The sequence below is a fragment of the Coregonus clupeaformis genome, unplaced genomic scaffold (assembly GCF_020615455.1).
Source record: "Coregonus clupeaformis isolate EN_2021a unplaced genomic scaffold, ASM2061545v1 scaf1657, whole genome shotgun sequence".
In the NCBI taxonomy this organism is placed as follows: Eukaryota; Metazoa; Chordata; class Actinopteri; order Salmoniformes; family Salmonidae; genus Coregonus; species Coregonus clupeaformis.
Window position 1 is genome coordinate 42,261 of NW_025535111.1, and position 19,426 is coordinate 61,686.

Genomic DNA, 19,426 nt, shown 5'->3' on the forward strand with positions numbered 1-19,426 from the left:
TGTAGCAATAATTATAAACACAAATAAACCCAAAGTAAAGCTCGCATAAACCAGACAGAACCAAAAGTGTGGCCAAACTTAATTCTGTATAACAAACACCCCTGCTCCTTACGATTCCATAAACACACTTCCAAATGAGGCCAGAGAATTTACACAGACATAGCTTCAACAATCCATTACGGTGAAAAATTATTCAGCGTGGAAACTTTTGATTGAGAAAGGAAACAAACATTAATTTGCATTTGACCAATGAAGAAAATGAGTAATGCAAGCCACTTAAAATGTTCACCTTTTGCTGAGTTGAGCAGGACATTTCCTTCCCTACATGAAATATTGAACAAAGGCTGCTGCAACGTGACAGACATAGCATTGTCATACACAAATTAATATTAATGTCCCTAGACAGATTGTACGGCTTGAGATTTAGATGTCTAAGGAACGATAACACAACGATGCCGAGAGTGTTATAAACACACTGCATGATTTTTCATACATACCAACCAGGGGTTGCTTCGACACGAAAACATCTGTTGGGATGGACAAATCACAGTATGGTTGCTGAGAAACACCCTGAATTTGATTTTAAGATAGCCTACAAGTACTAGGCAACTACACTGAACAAAAATATAAAACGCAAGATGTAAAGTGTTGGTCCCATTTTTTATGAGCTGAAATAAAAGATCCCAGAAATTTTCCATACGCAAAAAAAGCTTATTTCTCTCAAATTTTGAGCACAAATGTGTTTACATCCCTGTTAGTGAGCATTTCTCCTTTGCCAAGATAATAAATAATACAATATGCCATTTAGCAGACGCTTTTATCCAAAGCGACTTACAGTCATCCACCTGACAGGTGTGGCATATCAAGAAGCTTTATTTATTATTATATTATTATTATTATAATATTATAAGAAGCTGATTAAACAGCATAATCATTACACATGTTCCCTTGTGCTGGGGACAATAAAAGGCCACTAAAATGTGCAGTTTTGTCACACAACACAATGCCACAAGTTTTGAGGGTGTGTGCAATTGGCATGCTGACTGCAGGAATGTCCACCAGAGCTATTGCCAGACAATTTAATGTTCATTTCTCTACCATAAGCCGCCTCCAACGTCATTTTAGAGAATTTGGCAGTACGTCCTCACAACAGCAAGCCATGTGTATGGCGTCGTGTGGGCGAACGGTTTGCTGATGTCAACGTTGTGAACAGAGCACCCCATGGTGGCGGTGGGGTTATGATATGGTCAAGCATTAGCTACGGATAAAGAACACAATTGCATTTTATCGTAGACAATTTGAATGCACAAAAATACCGTGACAAGATCCTGAGGCACATTGTGAGGCCCATTTTTTAAAAAGCTATCTCTGACCAACAGATGTATATCTGTATTTCCAGTCATGTGAAATCCATAGAGTAGGGCCTAATGAATTATTTCAATTGACTGATTTCCTCATATGAACTGTAACTCAGTAAAATCTTTGAAATTGTTGCATGTCGCGTTTATATTTTTGTTCAGTATACATTCAAAGATCGGTCGTCTGAACACTAACGATAACAGTTGTTCCTCCTTTCCAGCAGCAAATCATTGATGGTCTTAAAGTGCTGGCCAAATAAAAGAGCGATGGGAAAGCTTCGAAGTAAACTGCTCTTCCGTTAGCGCTACAGTACAAGGCTCATATAAAAAGAGGGGCTTAGAAACAGTTTCAGGGCTAGTTTCCAAGTTAAAGTTGACTTTCTATGGCTGCCCTTACATAACCTGTTTCTGAAACCTTGTAAATGTCATGTTTATACTATAATACATTTCTGTGTCCTTTATATAACAATACAATGGAGAGAAAATCAGCCAGGGAAGTATCAAATGTCAATCTTTCCGTAAAGCTTCATTTTAAACCCCTATCTGACCAATAAGACCTTGTCCTCGTCTACTCTCACATCTGAAGCAGCCTGTCCTTTACAACAAGCTCTGACATTTCAACACCTAATTCAATTTGGTTTAGTGAAGGAGGTGAGATGCTTTATCTATTTCACCTTCCTGGACTCAACCTACAACTACCCTCCACTGCAATGCCCATGTGAGGGAATGGGGACATGACAAGGGGTGACCTGCTGGAAAGGAGAACATTTCTCTCACACACAGTGTAGTACTGTGTGTGTGCCGCGTGGCCATGGTTTCTAAGTACCACGCCATTACATCGTCACCCCGTTCTCATGTTCCCGTCTCTACTGTAACCTCAGTAACCACGTGCTGACAGGGTGCTGAGAAAACAGGAGATGAGAGTAAACAAACACACTACGCACTTCTTCCTCACCCTCTCTCCTCCCCTAAATTGTAACGAGACCCCTCTCTCTCCTCCCTCCTCTCCTAAGCTGTAATGAGACCCTCTCTCTCGCTCTCTCTGGGCGTAAAGTGATAGCACATAGAGGTCAGAGAGGGACAAAGGTCATTCTAACACCAAGGTGACAACTAGGCCACGGTCTTGGACATCTTAGGCTTCTCTAGTTGAGACAGTTACAGACTCCAGCTAAAGCTGTCATTCATGCAACAAATCTAAGATGGTTATACAGTAGGTGGGTTGAGGAGTTGCTATGCTATTGAATCAATGTTAGGTGCAATGTAGTTTGCACCTAAAAGTGGTTGAATGTCCCGTTGAGATGTTCAGATCGATGAGCAACTGTAATCACATTGACAATATAGCTAACAGCCTTTTCAAATCAAATCAAAACCTAAATCAATTATTCCTATTGATCCTAAGGCTTTGTGGAGAAAAGAAAAGCAATGTACTGTATACATAATACCTATACAACCATATACTGTACATATCAAGGTTTTCATAGTCTTATACAAACCCTAGACTAGGCTTACGCTGTTGTGCTAGCAGAATAGGTGTTGGCTCTTGCTTTCGGACGTGAATTAGCTTACAACTAGCTAGCATACTGCCCATGATGGTTATGGACCTCAATGTTAGCAGAGGAGCGATGACCTCTTCGTTTGCATTGACAACATTACAGCATGGCTTTTGCTTTAAAGGGCATCGTTCAATTAAATGGTTATAATTAATAAATCGCTATACACATTTTACACCAATGTACTGCATTGAATTACTAGATTTGCCCATGTCGTCATGCCTGTATCTCCAGGTCATCATTATAAATAACATGCAAACCTCACCGGCCATGTGGTGCTTGCCCGTGTGACCAAGCGTCTGCGTTGCCAAGCGCTAAAATAGAACTTGGTTCTATTAGTCGCATTGCAAGTCCCCTCCTTATTGGATATCAGGAAGATACAACCCAAGCGGATGTTTGAAAGATAAAACGAGGCGAGATTAATTACAGATAACGAACTAAAAACGAACTAATTTTCCCTTTTTATCTGTGGATTAATCGTTGGCGTAGGGAAACACACGATTTGTATGACTTCGGGTCAAAATTCTACAAAGAACCAGGTAATAAGAGGACCATATGCATGTCAGGTAAAATAACGACCCAATGTTCATCTCCTAGGACAAACTAGCTAGCTAAATGTCCATGAATGTTTCATGTGTGTTTCAACCTGCCCCCAAATAAATATAGTTGGTTTTGATATTTGAACCTGCTTGTCATGATCGTGTCTGGTGTGGATGGACAATATCATACGGCCGGTGGTCAGCGTGTAAGAATTTGTTTTTTAATTGACTCACCTGGATAAATAAAGGTTAAATTAATTATATATTCTTGGCCATTGAGGTGGTTAGACGATAAAGAGCCCCACACCTCATATCCTATACAGTGATGCCTAAAACCCCAAATGCCTATGGAACACTAGATTTTCAAAAGGGGAGTGCTAAAAACCAATGGGGAATGTTAAACTGGCGACAAGGTCTTTTAAAAATGTCAAAACACTTGATGTGAATAAGGTGCAAGAGAGTAAAGAACAATAGATCAGGCCCATAAGATGAATTGTAAGATGCGACTACCGACAAGAGAATATGGGGGGAAAAAACACCACAAAATGGTTCTGAAATGGCCCATACTAGAGCGTTTTCTTAAAGGGAACTTGTAACAAACATATCCTCCTGAGACCCAGCAATTCATTTTTTTGTCAACTCTCTTTGAGGCCATACATGCCACTGTGTTAAGTCCTGTTGTACCTGAGAGGACATTCTGGGCTTTTCAATGATATCACATGTGTGGTGGTGTGACCTGGATAACTTTCTCTTCCTGGATTTTCAAAATGGCTGCCAACACAATTAGCACATGTGGAAATGGTAAGTGTGTGTAATTGTGTAATTATAATTTTTGTGAGTTTGATATTCAAATTGCTTCTAGTAAGTAAATATCTTAGAAACTGTTTGAGTTTTCAGAGTAGTGTAATCATTTTTTCACATTAAATAAGAGCTTGTTTATAAATGTCCTCTGTAGTGGACATCAGGATGCGCCTACTATGTTTTTTTACCTACTGTACCCATTTGGTGTAATGTTAATTTTCCATATTCACTATCAACCGTTTCCTTGTGTCCACTACAGTGCACATACAATAAACTTTTTTTTTTTTTTCTTCAAATGTGTCTTTGTAAATTATTTTAATCCAAAACACTTAAGTGAAGTACAAAAAAAAATAACATTCTAAAACCTTTTTTTGCTGGGTCTCAGGAGGATAACAGTATTTTATGACATTTTAGGGTTTGGCTTATATAGGGGAGTTTAGTCCGTTCAAGATCAACAAATCTCTTTGTGTTGGTTGCATCACAAACCTCCCCATATGTAAATGATGAGCATATACTGTACAGTATAAACATCTCAGCGATGCTGCCAATTTTGTATGTTTGATTAAAATAGAGAGACGATGCTTGAAGCGGTGATGCCAGGTTTGCGTCTCAACATTTTCAAGTCTGCGCTTGACACATTCCTTAGCCTTAGGGCGAGGTGGTAAAGAAAGCGGTTCATCGAGTTTAGCACAGTGAAAACATTACATCCAGCGTGAAGTACATCGATTGTACAGCACCGAGTACACCAACTAGAATGACAAACGATGACAAAAGACAACCACATAAACAACAATCTCATATTAACCCTGAAATTAAAATCAAGCAGTTAAGAGGTTAATTGTGTGATAAAATGCACCTAGTGAAAAGAGGTTTACTCTAAGTGTCTGACTCAAAAATAAGGCTAACTTTTCTTGAAAGTAGAAGAACGATTGTAAACGTTATGAAAACAAATGTGGAACATTGTCTGTGACTAAAACAGTCCAACCCTTTGGTAACGCATAATTATGTTCCCTCGTCTCTCAGGCTAATTCCCCCAAAACCCAAGATCACCCAAGAAGGCGACTGCCTTCCTATCACTTAAAAAAAGAAAAAAAGAGCAATGACGACTATTGAAGAAAAGATGGCTATTTAGTCTCATTTTCTCTTTTGGTTCATAAAACAAGTTGTCCTAAGTCCTTTCTTAACAGTTTTGGCTTTATCGGTTCCTCAACCAATGGGATAGCGAACTCAAATGAGGTGGTGGTGGAGTGAGAGGAGGTGGACCTTTCCCCAGTAGTGCCCCGCTCAGGGGGAGGAGCTGCTGCAACCAGGCCCCTCCCTATTACTCACAATGGGAGGAGCTAGTTGTTGTTTTTTAGGGAAGAAATGGTTCATCCTCCTCATCCTCATTACTAGGGCCCGGGTCACTCAGACACCTCATCAGCCCTGGGTTCTTGTTGCCCCCCTCTTCCTCTCCCTTCTCCCCTTTCCCCGCCGAGGACGGCTTCATCATCAGGCCCTGGTCCTCATCCCGGTCGGCCCCCTCCCTCTGACCCAGGCCCTGGCCCGTGGCACCCCGCTTGGAGAACTCGTCCAGCATGTTGACAGAGTCCGGGGACTTGGGGGAGGCTAGATCCACCTGGATGGTGGGGATGCCGTCTGAAGACGCCTTGATGTTGTAGAAGGCGTTGGGGTCTGCGTGGGACAGGCAAGGAAAGGGTTAACGTACGGTACATTACTCCAAACAGGGGAGGCCAACCAAAGGGCACGTTGAGTAGGCAAACGTTGTGTAACGTTGGAGATAGAAATGTCATGAATAGAGCTTACTTGATTCCTATTCTACACGTCAAGTGTATGTTTGTTCCATATAATATCTTTATTTCTGAACGTTCCACAACGTCATGGCCGGCTGAACGTAGCCCTGGTAGTGGTGATGAGCCACAATGTGTGCAGGGATTTTGTTCCAGCCCTTGTTTAGTAGAAGCATGTGTGCTAGTGCAGAGATGGCCTAGAACAACAGCTCACACATTGTGCCTCTCCACAACTAGGGTTGGCCAACCCTGACTAGAACAAATACTTAAACTGTTACCGAACAAAAACCAGATATACAATACAAATTTTTAAAAAATCACAAAGCACCCACATTACACATTTTTAAATACACAATCATGAACAGACACTTACACCACAACTGTGGTGCTGCATCATTCCGTAACCTGATCCTGTCAATCACATTAACAATTTATGCTAGGATCATGCATATTGCATTTACAACTGGAAGCAAGCAACAGTTAAAATATGACATGCATATACAGTAAGTTTGTAGCCGAGGCCATTGGTCGCCACAGCCCATCACTTGTCTACACTCACTAGAACTGTACTACATACCTGGAATTACTTTGGCCCCTCCCTTTTCAGCTTTGAAATCACTGCCTAAAATAGAACCAAGTGCAATACCGCTTTACATGCCAACTTACACATGCAAACATATTTCCAGTAGAAATGTAATAAAAGTGGAGTAGCCTACTGTATAACAGAGTGACATAATAGTGCATTCTGTAGATAGCATCATTGGCAGCCATTAAACTTCATAAACGTTAACAATCTTGCCAAACTAAGTATACTAAATATGAAGCAAATGGGTTCCTTCCGACTCAAAACTCCATCAAAAGTGATAAAGTGCAAAGGTGCATGGTGTCCAAAAGGTCTGCAATGGAACAAGTCTGTTTCCATCATCTTTCCTATTGCTTCATAAGCAACCTTACAATAAGTGTTGATTCACACTACTAAGCCAAGCTAGCCTGGTTACACATCTCCATAGTTACTGGAACCATGCTGGAAAGGACAATTGTAAAATAAATATCAGCGCCAGCACAGTGCGGTAAGGTAGGGGTTGGCACGGTAGTGTAAAATGGGAGCTTCAGAGTGTGACGTGGGTGTAGGATGGACTCACCTGAGGCCAGTCTGGCTCTGCACATGGTGGGGGAGTCAGGAGGGGCGGCAGGGACCGTGAGATAGTTACTCATCTCTGTCATCTGTTCACAGGCACACACACACACAAGCAACCCTTTCAATATACAAGAGCTGTGGGTTCAATTCCCGCATCAGACACACATAGTGAATACTGTATATGGATTGTCGTCGACTGCCAGTCACTTTAGTTGAAAGCATATAGCCATACAGCCATATTATTTACGATACAATAGGATACTTTATTGTCCATTTTAATGGAAATACTTTTAGTGAGGTCAGCAATACATTCAAACACTAGATAAGCCTACACCAAATCAATACAACACAATATGGCTGCCAATATCATAAAGGCCAACCAAGACACTTCTTGAAGACACCGCTGTTTAAAGTGCTATTAAAAAGTTTGACAGGTCAGTAAATTGTGTTTACTGGTCTGTTGGGATCAGCATTTTCCTCCACTTTTAAAAAGTTATATTAAATCAAAATGTTAATTTCCAAAATAAACAATGCTGCTAGTATCTGCAGATCTCTCAGGTCTACAGTGTCCTTTTTAATCAAACAGTTCTATTTAATCAAGATGTTAGTTCCATTTTCATTACATAATTAGAGACTGATTAAATGCAAGTTGGCCGTCGGGCCACAAGGCTGCATAAATAAATCAGGAACTGATTGTGTCAGGCAAATTATTTGAGTGGAGGGGGGAGAGACAATTTATGGAAAACTTTAAATGACTAAATCCATCATAGTTAGACTAAATTAATGCAATGGTTTTAAAGAAAGTTTACTACTGTGAGCAGTGAGATAACTTTGTGTCTGGTTGTCTGTTGAAGTTCTCTCTATGTCTGGGGGAGTCTTAGCATGGCTTCCAAAAATTATTTTGCTAAATTTCATTGTTTCACCCAGAAGAACCGATGTTTTGACCAGATCCAAAGAGCAGCGTTTGGCAACGTGGGCTTCTATCCTAAATCCCCTCTTTCAGAGAATAGGCTGTTTGGACCGGTTATTTTTGTGAGGATTCCACGTACCCGTCTATTTGTGTGTCATTTGGCCATGAGGGGATAAATAAAGTTCTATTGAATTGAATTAGTGGCGTTCCAGACTAAGTGAGCACAACAATGGAGAGCGCAGCGTTCAATCTGGTTTAACCAGGCTAGGTGATTCTGGTAGTCTTACCTTCTTCTCTAGCTCGATCATCCTCTGCTTCTTCAGGATGAAGTCGTTCCATCCATCCTCGAAAGGATCAGCCACCAGAGTGTGTCTGTTGTATGAGCGCAGCTGGAGGGAGAGAGAACACACACTCAGCTCACACTATGGGACAGCAATGTTATAGAGCTAGGATCACACAATAATAATAATAATAATACACTTTTCAGGCACCAGAGTGCATCTGTTGTAGGAGCGCAGAGACAAAACACATTCATTCAACTCACCACGAGACAGGGAGGTCTAGGCTAGGACCACACAGCAACAATGCACACTTGTATCCATAATGATACAGGCTCATGACTACTTTAGTACTATAATCTTAAGAGATTTGACGTTTGACAATACTAATGAAGAAATTACAAACTGCGAAGCAATGTGATGAACGTAAAATAGATGAAAGCATGACTAAGTCGCTGTGGATAAAAAGCATATATTATATTATTATATTATGTACAATTGTAATCTCTTTACAAACAGAGTGAGCATCTGAATTCCTACATTACTAGCTGAGAGCAAGCCCCTAATCGCTAAAAACGGATCTGAGATCAGCTTTGCAGTTGCCCTCCTAATGTTACCCCTCAGATAAGCTGAGGGTAAATCTGATCCTGGATCAGTGCTCACCCTCTGGCGGGTCTTCTGCAGGTTACTCCTGAGGATCTTCCTGATCTCCTCCTCACGGCCCTTGGTGAACTGAGGCAGGGCCCGCTCTGCTACAGGAGGAGGCAGCTTCTTGGGCTGGATGTTCCTGGGAGAGAGGACAGAGAAAAACAAGATACATGTTCAAATCAAATCAAATTTTATTGGTCACATACAAATATTTAGCAGATGTTATTTCGGATGTAGCGAAATGCTTGTGTTCCTAGCTCCAACAGTGCAAGAGTATCTAACAATTCTATCTAACAATTCAAGGAGCTAGAAGCAGAGCTGCCATGTCTGTCGGCGCCATTATTTTTTTGACTGTGGTTCTATGGTTGTTTTTGGCCATTACCAAGCTCTAACTCACTTAGCAATTACTTCCTGTAACACCCGCGAGAAAGATTCAGGCACATTCTCCCATACCAGTTATTTACAGGAAGTAATTGCTAGTTCAGCCTCTTGACTTTCAAACCTCTCTGGCGCTCGCACGCACAGGCTTGTGCAGATATAGGCTAACACAACAATGTGGAAATGGCTATTAAGTGTAGAGCTGGTTGTGGTGAGCTAAAAGGAGGTGGAGGAGGGAAGAGGGTGGAGCACTCACTGCATGGAGACCTGCGAGGGCATGGCGGAGGGCAGCTTGACGCCCCCGCCGCTCTCCACCAGCTCGATGGCCTGCTTGAACTCCATCTTGTGGTAGAAGGCGATGAGCTGCGGCTCCTTGTAGCGCTCGCCCGCTATCAGGCACTTCTTTATGTACTTCTTGTTGAAGCGGTTCAGCCTGCAGGGTGGGGAAGAGAGAGAAAACAGAGAGAAAAGAGAGAGAGGAGAGAGAAAGAAGAAAACAAGTCAACCTTCCCATCACACAGCCATTACCAGCCTCATTAAAACATTAGAAAAAGGTTAAGAACACTTTCCAAATTGATGAAAAGCTCTTGAATAGGCGTAGAGCACACACACTACATTGGAGACAGTGTGGTCACTGGCAGGAACACACACTGTGAAAACCGACCACTATAGGATGAGCCCAGAGTTTATCATAACGCTCTAAATCCAGAAATCAATACAGTTACAAACATTGTTTTATCCCGCTGCTCTAAAGTCTGTATGGAACTGGATCTGAAGGTGAAATATGACAACTGTCGGGTGATAAATCGGCTTACAGAGCTGTCTGAACAAATCTTATACATGGTTATCTTCAGAGGATAACTGCCACATATAACGCCCAAGGCTGTTCAAACGCAATACTGTTGTGGGTAAATACTGCATAGGGAAAGAAAACTTACAAAATGATTCAGGTTCACTTGGTTATGAATGGCAATGCTTTATGATTACCATTACATTATTGGATTCAATAAGATTTCATTGTAGGAAAAACATCTGTTCTGAAAGATAATCAACTTAAGGCGCTAGCTGTTACTAACAATGCCTGAGGGATCACAGCTTCACCACCACGTTTGAGTTAACCGTGTTAACAAAGATGCTAAGGCTAAAAGTTCTAACTTGGAACACAATTCAAACAGAAGGAAATAGACAAACAACTATAGACAACACAGGACAACTAACAAACAGATTACTGGACTGGGTACTAGAAAGTTGTTGCCTTAATGATCGTAAAACTTGAATAAGAGGTATTCAAATGTTTTTATACAGTGAACAAAAATATACAGCACTTGTCATCATGACCATTTTAGCCCCGCCTCTGCTACGTACTTGTCTTTCCAGTGGTGATGGCCGTAGTGTCCACAGATGTCCTCGATGCCAGTCAGCAGATGGTCCAGGAACTAGGGGGAGAAAACAATGTTTAAATATTGTATCTACGCTAACCAACAAGAGGAACAGATATTTGAAATGCTTTTACAATGGGAAGTAAAAGTGTAACCAAGCCTAATCTGTTCCTCCTTTTTTTGTTTCTATTACAGGTAAAATAGTCCAGTAAAGTATATTTTCACGTCATACAGGCCACCATTTTGTCATTTTTGGATGATCCCTTAAGTAGCCTTTTCTCCACGGAGATTCTCCCAGAATCTGGCCAATAGAGAGAGCATTAGGCCTAGATGATGTCCATCACATTCACAGATTGAAGCAGAGAAATAGGCACTGACAGATTACGTTCAGTCGGTGGTCAATTTTGTTCCTGTACTTTGATTATGGCAACTGCTGTGACAGTTCTGCACAGGGACAGTTTGCAGAGTTGCTATGGGAACAAGCAGTTTGGTCGTGCCACTGAATTTATTGCATAGCAATATTTTCAGGCAGTGAAGGGATTTTTTTTTTTACAGTAGTTTCTGCATCAGTTCTATCTCTGGTAGAAAAAAACTTTACATTTGTCACAATAAATGGTACTTTATAATGAAAGCCTCAAGCAAGGTGACACACAGTATGTCAAAGTCAGCCCCAGGTGCCAATTAGTCAAGAGCTTCAAATATCCATTCATCAAACAACCTACTGACCAATTTGTGAGACCACAAACACAATGGTCTCGACATTAAAACCCTGAGGGACTCTAAAATCCAAAAACCCACTAGGCTCTTAAACACCCTTATCCACTCCTGGTGCACTCCAGGAGTCCTACTACAGCTCTGTTTACTTGAATCACTGCCATTTACAGTGGAGAAGAAACGATAAAGCTGGTGACTGGGCCCTCTAGCCTAGAGCGCCGGTGACTCATCGCTCCTCTGTGCACCAGAGAGCCAACAGAGCCCCGCAGAGAGACATTGTGTGTAAAGTACGTGTCACGCCACTATTCTGTGGCTATTATTAGCAACAGGAGCTACTGAGAGACGGTGTGCCATTCTGCTCAGTGGTCACTCAAGGGCAGAGAGAGAGAATGATCAGTAGCACCAGAGGAAGCCAGGCCTAAGCAGGTGGATATTACTCGCCAATCTGGCAACCCGGATCGATGTGTCAGTGGAGGCAGTGGAGAATGAGAGGACGGTCCATTGGGAGCCATGGAGAAATGTAGGAAGCTTAATTAGTCTGTGTTAAGAGGAAGCAGGGGAATACAGCTTTCCATTGGCTTTCCATTATTAAACCCCCAGCAAGGCAATGTCAGCAAGACAAAATTCATTAGCAGAAGATCATTCTATTAAAATGGCCAGTAGGGGGGAAGCGCAGAGCAATGTTTGGCACTCAACATGTAATGACAGTACTGTACATCTGGACAGACACTGAATTTGAAAGTCAAATGAACATCCCTCAGGTGGAAATAACCAAATCACTAATTGAACCACAGCCACTAATGCAATAGCCCATTTTAAAGGGCAAGCTGGTTAGATAATTAGAGTGAACAAGATCAGCCTTGCAGTGTAGCTTCAGTGCGTTTCTTGTTCTTGTGCTGCAAATGTCATAACATGACCAGGGCCTGTATTTATAAAGTGTTTCAGAGTAGCAGTGCAAATCTAGGATCAGTTTTGCCATTTAGATCACACAATATCAGCACTCTTACTATGAGACGCTTTATGAATACGGGCCCAGAGCTCGTCTATCCCAGGAAAAACATAAGGAAATTAACTGACTTGTCTGATGGGTGGTCTGGCTACAGAGGAGGGGAAGAGTAGGAGGGGCCAGGAAGTGAGGGGGTTGATGGGGTTAAAGGTTACCTGGGTGTGGATCTCCTCATTGATGGAGCGCTTGGCCTCCTGCTTCTTCTTCACGGCTAACAGGTCCACCAGGGGTTTGATAGTCATGCCCTGAGAGGGGGAGGAGAAGAGAGAGAGAGAAGGGAGAGGTTAATAAGGTAACATTTGAGATCCTGAAGAACAAATGATAAATGTCCATCTTTAAATACTACACGACATCAGCGACCCAAGAGAAGCCTGTAATGTCCATTACAACACCTTTCATTCGTGTGCATGGTGTTTACTTACTGCACAGAGAAGCACTGGCTATGGACAGATGCACACATTCACACTATGAGGTGATTTGTAAACTAACGCATATTGACTAGGCCTTACCCAAACTAAAACATGCCGCACACACACACACACACACACACACACACACACACGTCAGGCCCCTCCCCCCGACCCTTTTTTCTCTTATGGTGTGTGAGGAGTTGCTAAAAACCTTTACTCTTGACTAGAAGCAGCAACTCAGGTGGAAATAAAATACATCCAATGTCCTTCCATAAAACACACACAAATCAAAAGGAATACCTCGGATGAGGGGTGACTTTCATATCATTTATTTTCAAAGCTACTGTATTCTGTATCCATTTAGTGTATGTAGCAGTCAAGCAACATTTGCATTTAAATGAAGTTATGCGCAGGTGGTTGGTGGTCCGTGCATAAGGCCGTTCCATCTATGGCTGAGTCGTGCTGGGAAAAGGTTTGATCAGTGCTGGTTAATATACAACTTGGCATATTTGTTCTAGCAATCTCTTTTATCCTGTTCTAGTGTGTGTCTGTCTGTCCGTGTGTCCGTAGGCTTTAGCGTATCATTCTCTCTCATAAGGAGATTAAGTCTATCTGGTTAACTATTACACCCGAAGTAGATGACAACATATTCTGGCCCTTAAATAACACCCCTGTCAGTACCACGCACACACTCCCAATCAAAACACATGCATATAAACACTTATGGACGATAGCGCACACACACAATTCAAACACACACACATGCATGCACTTACACATTCTAAAAGGCTAATACCACACACACATTCCTACTGCAGCAGTCGCAACACTGTAGGTGAAACCCCCACCTAGTCTATAGCTAAGAACATCCCAGACTGCCAGCACTGAGTCATTTCCTGAAGACATTCATTTCATAAAAGGCTTATAGAAGGCTTTCTTTTAGTAGCTGCCATTTTGGGGATACTCTGCCAGATGACGCGTGTCCTAGAACGTCAACATGCATCAACAGTTTCACTGTAAGATGAGTTTGCTCAGCAGGACTGGGGAATATTTGACGCAAGAAGCTTCAAAACGGACCGTATGTGCACTTCAAAGTAGTAGCTGCAGTGACATTTTGTCACACCAGCATTGCATTGGGCTCAAACAAACCATGAAAACCACTGACCACTTTAGGCCTTAAAATATACTAAGGACAAGAGAGCAACAGCACAATTGAGCAGCAAAGCAATCTATTTTGACACAAAAGCACTCTGTAATATAGTCAACTTCCTACTAAATTCGGAATAAATAAAAATGCTGTCCTTAGTGTTCACTCAGTGACAAATTTAATTTGATAGTCTTTTTAACTTAATTTGAAGAGTGCTTTCGATTTAATTATAAATCTGAAGACATAAACAGAAGTAGAGGGTTGCTAGCCAGGTACCAGATGTTTTTGTGCCGTCTTGCCAACTCCTATGGTCATTGGCGTGACTACTATGGCTGGCGTGACCCCTGTGGTCATTGGCGTGACCCCTGTGGTCATTGGTGTGACGAGACGGCACGAATCAGATCTGGGACCAGGCTAGAGGACTGGCCCAGTACCCACCTGTACAAACACTGTGAAGAAGATTTCGGTGATGATGGCGGTGAGGAACATGGTCCTCATGGGGAAGTGGTCCTCGTCTAACAGGTAGCCCAGGGAGAAGGCGATCGCCCCTCGTAGGCCACCGTAGGCCACAATGAACTGGTCCTTGGTGGTCAGCTTGACGATGCGGAACTTGTTGATGATAAAGGTAAGGCCCACCACGCCTGGGAGAGAGAGAGAGAGAGAGCGCAGAAGAGAATCAACCTGATTGAGTCCATGTCTGCTCCCGCCTGACACACAGCCAATACCAGCCTCTTAACAACCTAAGAAAGTTTAAGCATCCACTTTCCAAATTGATCAAAAGCTTGAGAGAGAGAGAGAGACAGAGAGCACACAGATTGTGAAACTAGCAGAAACTATAGGATGTTTGGTGAGAATAGAGAATGGTCAATGGTGATAAAGTGCAATGTCAAGTCACTAGGTTTCAAACTAGCAACCAAAGTCAGATGGAGGTCTGCTTTGGGTCTATCTATAACTGCGGAAATGACATAATACTTAAAATATTTATGCCTCCTTTTTTAGGGACGTGTATCTGACGAGTCTGTTGAGATCTGGGCTTCCTCGATGTGAGGACCATGTGGAAATCACAAGGGGCACTTCCTCTAACAGTTGCCTCATTACCTAACTGAAATGTAGTGACTGGTATTTCAGTCTGGCTTCAAGAATAACTATCCCTAAAAAAATCTGTATCACATCATCTACTGAAACAACTTGACCAAATGATGACAAACTATGAGAAAGTTGGGCCTGTCATGTAATTTCTCTCACTATCTTTTGGAGTCATATGATGTAGAGACTTGTTCAGTACTGTGAAGAAGGTATCCATATCTGACTCACCGATGACACGTGACACCAGACAGAGGATGACGGTGACGGAGACGAAGGTCCAGTTCCAGGCATGCGGCCCGGCCACCGTGGCCACGCCCAGGAAGATGAAGATGAGCGTCTCACTCACGCTGCTCCACATCTTCAGGAAGTACTTGATGGTGGTGTGGGACTTATGGGATACGTTGGCCTCCACGTAGGGCCGCATCACCGCGCCGCACGCAATCAGCCTGGATTGAGAGCGAGACATGGGGTGATTATAAATGAGTTCTCTGAGAAATAAAACTTTTTCTTGTCTGACAATGTTCCATCATTTAATGTATATTCTGAATTGTAGTATCTTAGATCAAACACTCCAGACATGTAAGTACATTTTAGAATTGAATTGTAACTTAATCCTGCCATCTATTGGTAAATAGAATACTTACCATAAATATACCAGGGGCAACATATATACACGTTATTATTGATCAATCGGAGCCATATTATATTTGTGCGCTCGTGAATGAGCCCTACAACCCCACCTTTTATGGTAACAAAAACACCATAATTTGTTGTATGATTTGGAAATGTTGGAACTGGGCCATGATCGTTTCTAAAAGAAAGCGCAAGGGCAAATTTGATCACATTTCTGTAGAAGTGTGGGCAGAATGTTTGAATCTTTTGCAGTGACTTTTTCAAACAAAAAATGCATACCGCCTATAGCGAGTGCCAAACACTGGCCACACATTCTCCAAGATTGATTGTCCTTTCAAACTACTTAAAAAGTAGCCTAAATGCTATAGCCTACACTTGTATGCAAAAGATGAATTGTTGTTCAATATATTGTTTATCAATACATGATTGTGTTTCTATCTCCTGCCTTGGTATAGGCTCAGATTATATAGGCTTTGATGTCGCGCTCCTATCGCACAGCACTGTAGCCTACACATCCTGTCAAATATGTTAAATAGGCTACCGGTCTATTTACTTTCGAGCACGCTTGGCTATTGAATGAGCAGTTGGTAAATGGTAGTCTACTATTTGTTGTGTAACGGGAATAAACCAGTCAGGTCAGAAAAGGAGAAGGAGAGACATGTCCTGCAATAGGATTATGACTTAGGCCTATATAATAAAGGTAAAAAGAAACCGTTAAGACTACACGCTGCTATGCGATCTCCTTACCAACGGCAAATGAATCCGTTTTATCAATAGGCCTACGTTTTCAATGTTATTAGCCTACCATTATTATAATTCCTGTGCATCAAACACTTCCATTTCATCCACAAAAAAAAAAACTACATTTACGCACACTTTCCCGTCAACCTTTGCGGGAAAACTGGCGCACAAAAGGTTTAGTATTTTTTGTGCGCACGCACTTTAATAATTACGCCCCAGGTTCCTACATGAATCCAACTACCTACAGTGTAAATATAGGCTACATTACATTCAAGTTAAAGCTAATGACTAAGTTATAGCCTAGTACTTCATTGACATGGCATAGAAAGCAGTCAATTAAACTGGTTTAAAAACAATACAGTATATGTATTTACATGCTAAGAGAACAGTAGAGCCACAGCAACAAGGATACAGTTTGTTTTGGAAACTGTGTTGTAAGAGCTTATGAAACAAGGGCTCAATTTCCTCAGCTTGTTCCACGAGAGAACCAATGACTCACTGTGATTGGACTTACGGAATCCGAGTTAAGATGTCCACATCCCCTCCCCTGTACAGCATGGCAACACCTCTCTATTCCTAGTGTCTAGCGTGAGGCAACCCTCCTCAGTGACTGTAAGGGCTGCTTGCTACGTCATTCCCTTAGATAACACACTGCAGTTGTCCATCATTCCGTCCAATTTCACTCCGGGGGCGAGATCTCTGGCGTTCAGCTAATATAAAAAACAATAAAAGATAAAAGGCTTGGGGAGAGGTGAGCCTTTTCCCATTGTATATATAGGCCCATATACAAGCACTGGACAAAAAGCACTATATACTAATCTAAAATCATCTTTATGATGGACGGCACGGACGGAGCACACAATAAGCCTCGGAACAGACTGTCCTACAGTCCTACCATTGCTCCTGTCAACAGGAAACTTAATTCATCAACAGCACCTATGTTTATGATGCATATTTCATAACTCGCCACCTTTTATAAAAAGAGGAGACGAAAGCGGAGGAGAGGAGAGGAAGGGAGACGAGAATGATATTTACATTTTTGTCATTTAGCAGACGCTCTTGTCGACAGATTTTTCACCTAGTCGGCTCGGGGATTAGAACCAGCGACCTTTTGGTTACTGGCACAATGCTCTTACCCACTAAGCTACCTGCCACCCTGTGATATGTATCACAGGAGTACTTTGCTAGGGCCAGAGGCATGACAGGGGGATGTAAATTGAGCGTTGTATCCCTGCTCTGGGTTGTACATCAGATGGCCTGTCATGACATGTAGGTGAGTTATTGCCGCTGTGATATAATTCATATGAATCTCCTTGGCTGGGTCAGACCCGGTTACATTGTATTTATTTGACCATTTAATCATCAATATTGCCAAGAAGCTATTAATCTAATTCAGCGTACACTTATGAGTGAGATCTTTTCCCAAGGAAATGTAGAAGATAATGCAGGAATTAGACATAGTCATACTTTTCCTTTAGCTAAACATAGAATCAATGGTGTTGCTGGACCAGCCTGACAGAGGATCATGTATCACAGCCACTCTGTCAATGCATTAGAAACACTAAACCTCCACTTAGCCTAACAATTACTCTCACAGAAACCGTTTTTTATTGTCAACAATATCTAGGATTCATGACAGAGAGAAACTCAAAAAACCTTGGCCACTAGGAAGATTGTGTGTGAGTGTGCGCACGCGTCTGTCTGTCTGTCTGTGAGCGTGTGCGTACCCCCCACCCCCTACTTACGCCATAATTCCAGACAGGTGGAACATCTCAGCCGACAGGTAGGCCATGTAGCTGTAGACGAACACGAAGAGGGGCTCGATGACGCGGGTGTGCGAGGTGAACCGGGAGGTGAAGGCCGCCAGGATACCGTAGATGGCGCCAACGGCGATGCCGCCCAGCGATACAATCAGGAAGCAGATGACCCCAAGGACCACGTCCATTGGCGTTACCTCACCTGCGCCAGAGTACTCCTCAAACAGATGGTATAAGACCTAGAGAGATTGGAGGGGGTTTGACACTTTAGAGCCTACAATCGAAAATAAACAACCTGTTTGGATTCCGTTGGTAAAAGCATGGTGCTAGCCTGCCAGGGTCATGGGTTTGATACCCGCTGGGGCCACAATAAAATGCACACTCCCCCTGTACTGTGGATAAAAGGGTCTACTGAGTAGCATATAAACCAGCGATATTATATGGTCTAACGTTTTGGTATAGTCACTACAGAAAATATAAATGTTCTCAATCTCTCGTGGACAGAAACACGTAACATAAATGGTATCATAGCGTCTGTCAGACTGTGAGATGCGACAACTAACATGGAACTTTGTTCCGGGGCCCTGATTTTGTCACTGATCATTTGGACAAATCACAATTTCACAGGTGCTTGCATTTCTGCACACTTCGCCTGTCTGGCCCACAATATTAAAATGGTTCGGCTGAACTATCATTGATTTAAGTCTCATGACTCCAAGGCTATTTTAAGTGAACTAGTCCTATCAAACACTATGGAGCAAACAAGACAGCCAGTGTGTGGGTATAATCAGTAGAACATAAATATAGCAACAGGAACCACTGTGCCTCAGGACGCAAACAGGAAAAGAAAATACTCCAAATGTTTTTTCTACTTTATATTTTCAATGACCAACCCATAAGAGAGAGATGGTCCATCCCACAGAGGAAAGAGAAGGAAGTGGTGAGAAGGCACTGGGGGCCCACTAAACTGGGTCATCTTTTGTAGAAGGTCACAAATTTCCAAAACATCACTTGTGTGGAGTCAAATGTGACGTCAGCTAGAAGGTATGAATTCTATATCCAGTGACATAAATATGGTGGGATTTTCCTAAAAGACTAGGCCTAATTGAATCTGGCAAGATGGGCCAATTTGGAATTAAGCTATTCTGATTTCTTGTGCCAGT

General features: G+C 42.2%; 1 protein-coding gene across 2 annotated transcripts in view; it reads right to left on the minus strand.

Annotated features, from left to right (window-relative positions):
* Nucleotides 1-1,454: 1,454 nt before the first annotated feature.
* Nucleotides 1,455-19,426, minus strand: part of LOC123487330 (sodium/hydrogen exchanger 1-like) — a 36,485-nt gene continuing 18,513 nt past the window's right edge. Inside the window, exons 3-12 of one of the 2 annotated variants that reach the window (XM_045218545.1) lie at nucleotides 18,252-18,502; nucleotides 15,361-15,578; nucleotides 14,485-14,687; nucleotides 12,645-12,734; nucleotides 10,756-10,826; nucleotides 9,647-9,823; nucleotides 9,028-9,151; nucleotides 8,374-8,475; nucleotides 7,181-7,262; nucleotides 1,455-5,922 (exon numbers count right to left, since the gene is read on the minus strand). In XM_045218545.1, coding sequence (XP_045074480.1) covers nucleotides 5,603-5,922; nucleotides 7,181-7,262; nucleotides 8,374-8,475; nucleotides 9,028-9,151; nucleotides 9,647-9,823; nucleotides 10,756-10,826; nucleotides 12,645-12,734; nucleotides 14,485-14,687; nucleotides 15,361-15,578; nucleotides 18,252-18,502 — 1,638 coding nt within the window. In that variant the 3' untranslated portion in view covers nucleotides 1,455-5,602. Of the gene's footprint in view, nucleotides 5,923-6,487; nucleotides 6,661-7,180; nucleotides 7,263-8,373; nucleotides 8,476-9,027; nucleotides 9,152-9,646; nucleotides 9,824-10,755; nucleotides 10,827-12,644; nucleotides 12,735-14,484; nucleotides 14,688-15,360; nucleotides 15,579-18,251; nucleotides 18,503-19,426 lie in introns of those variants that run through there. The other variant, XM_045218546.1, reaches the window with a different exon arrangement.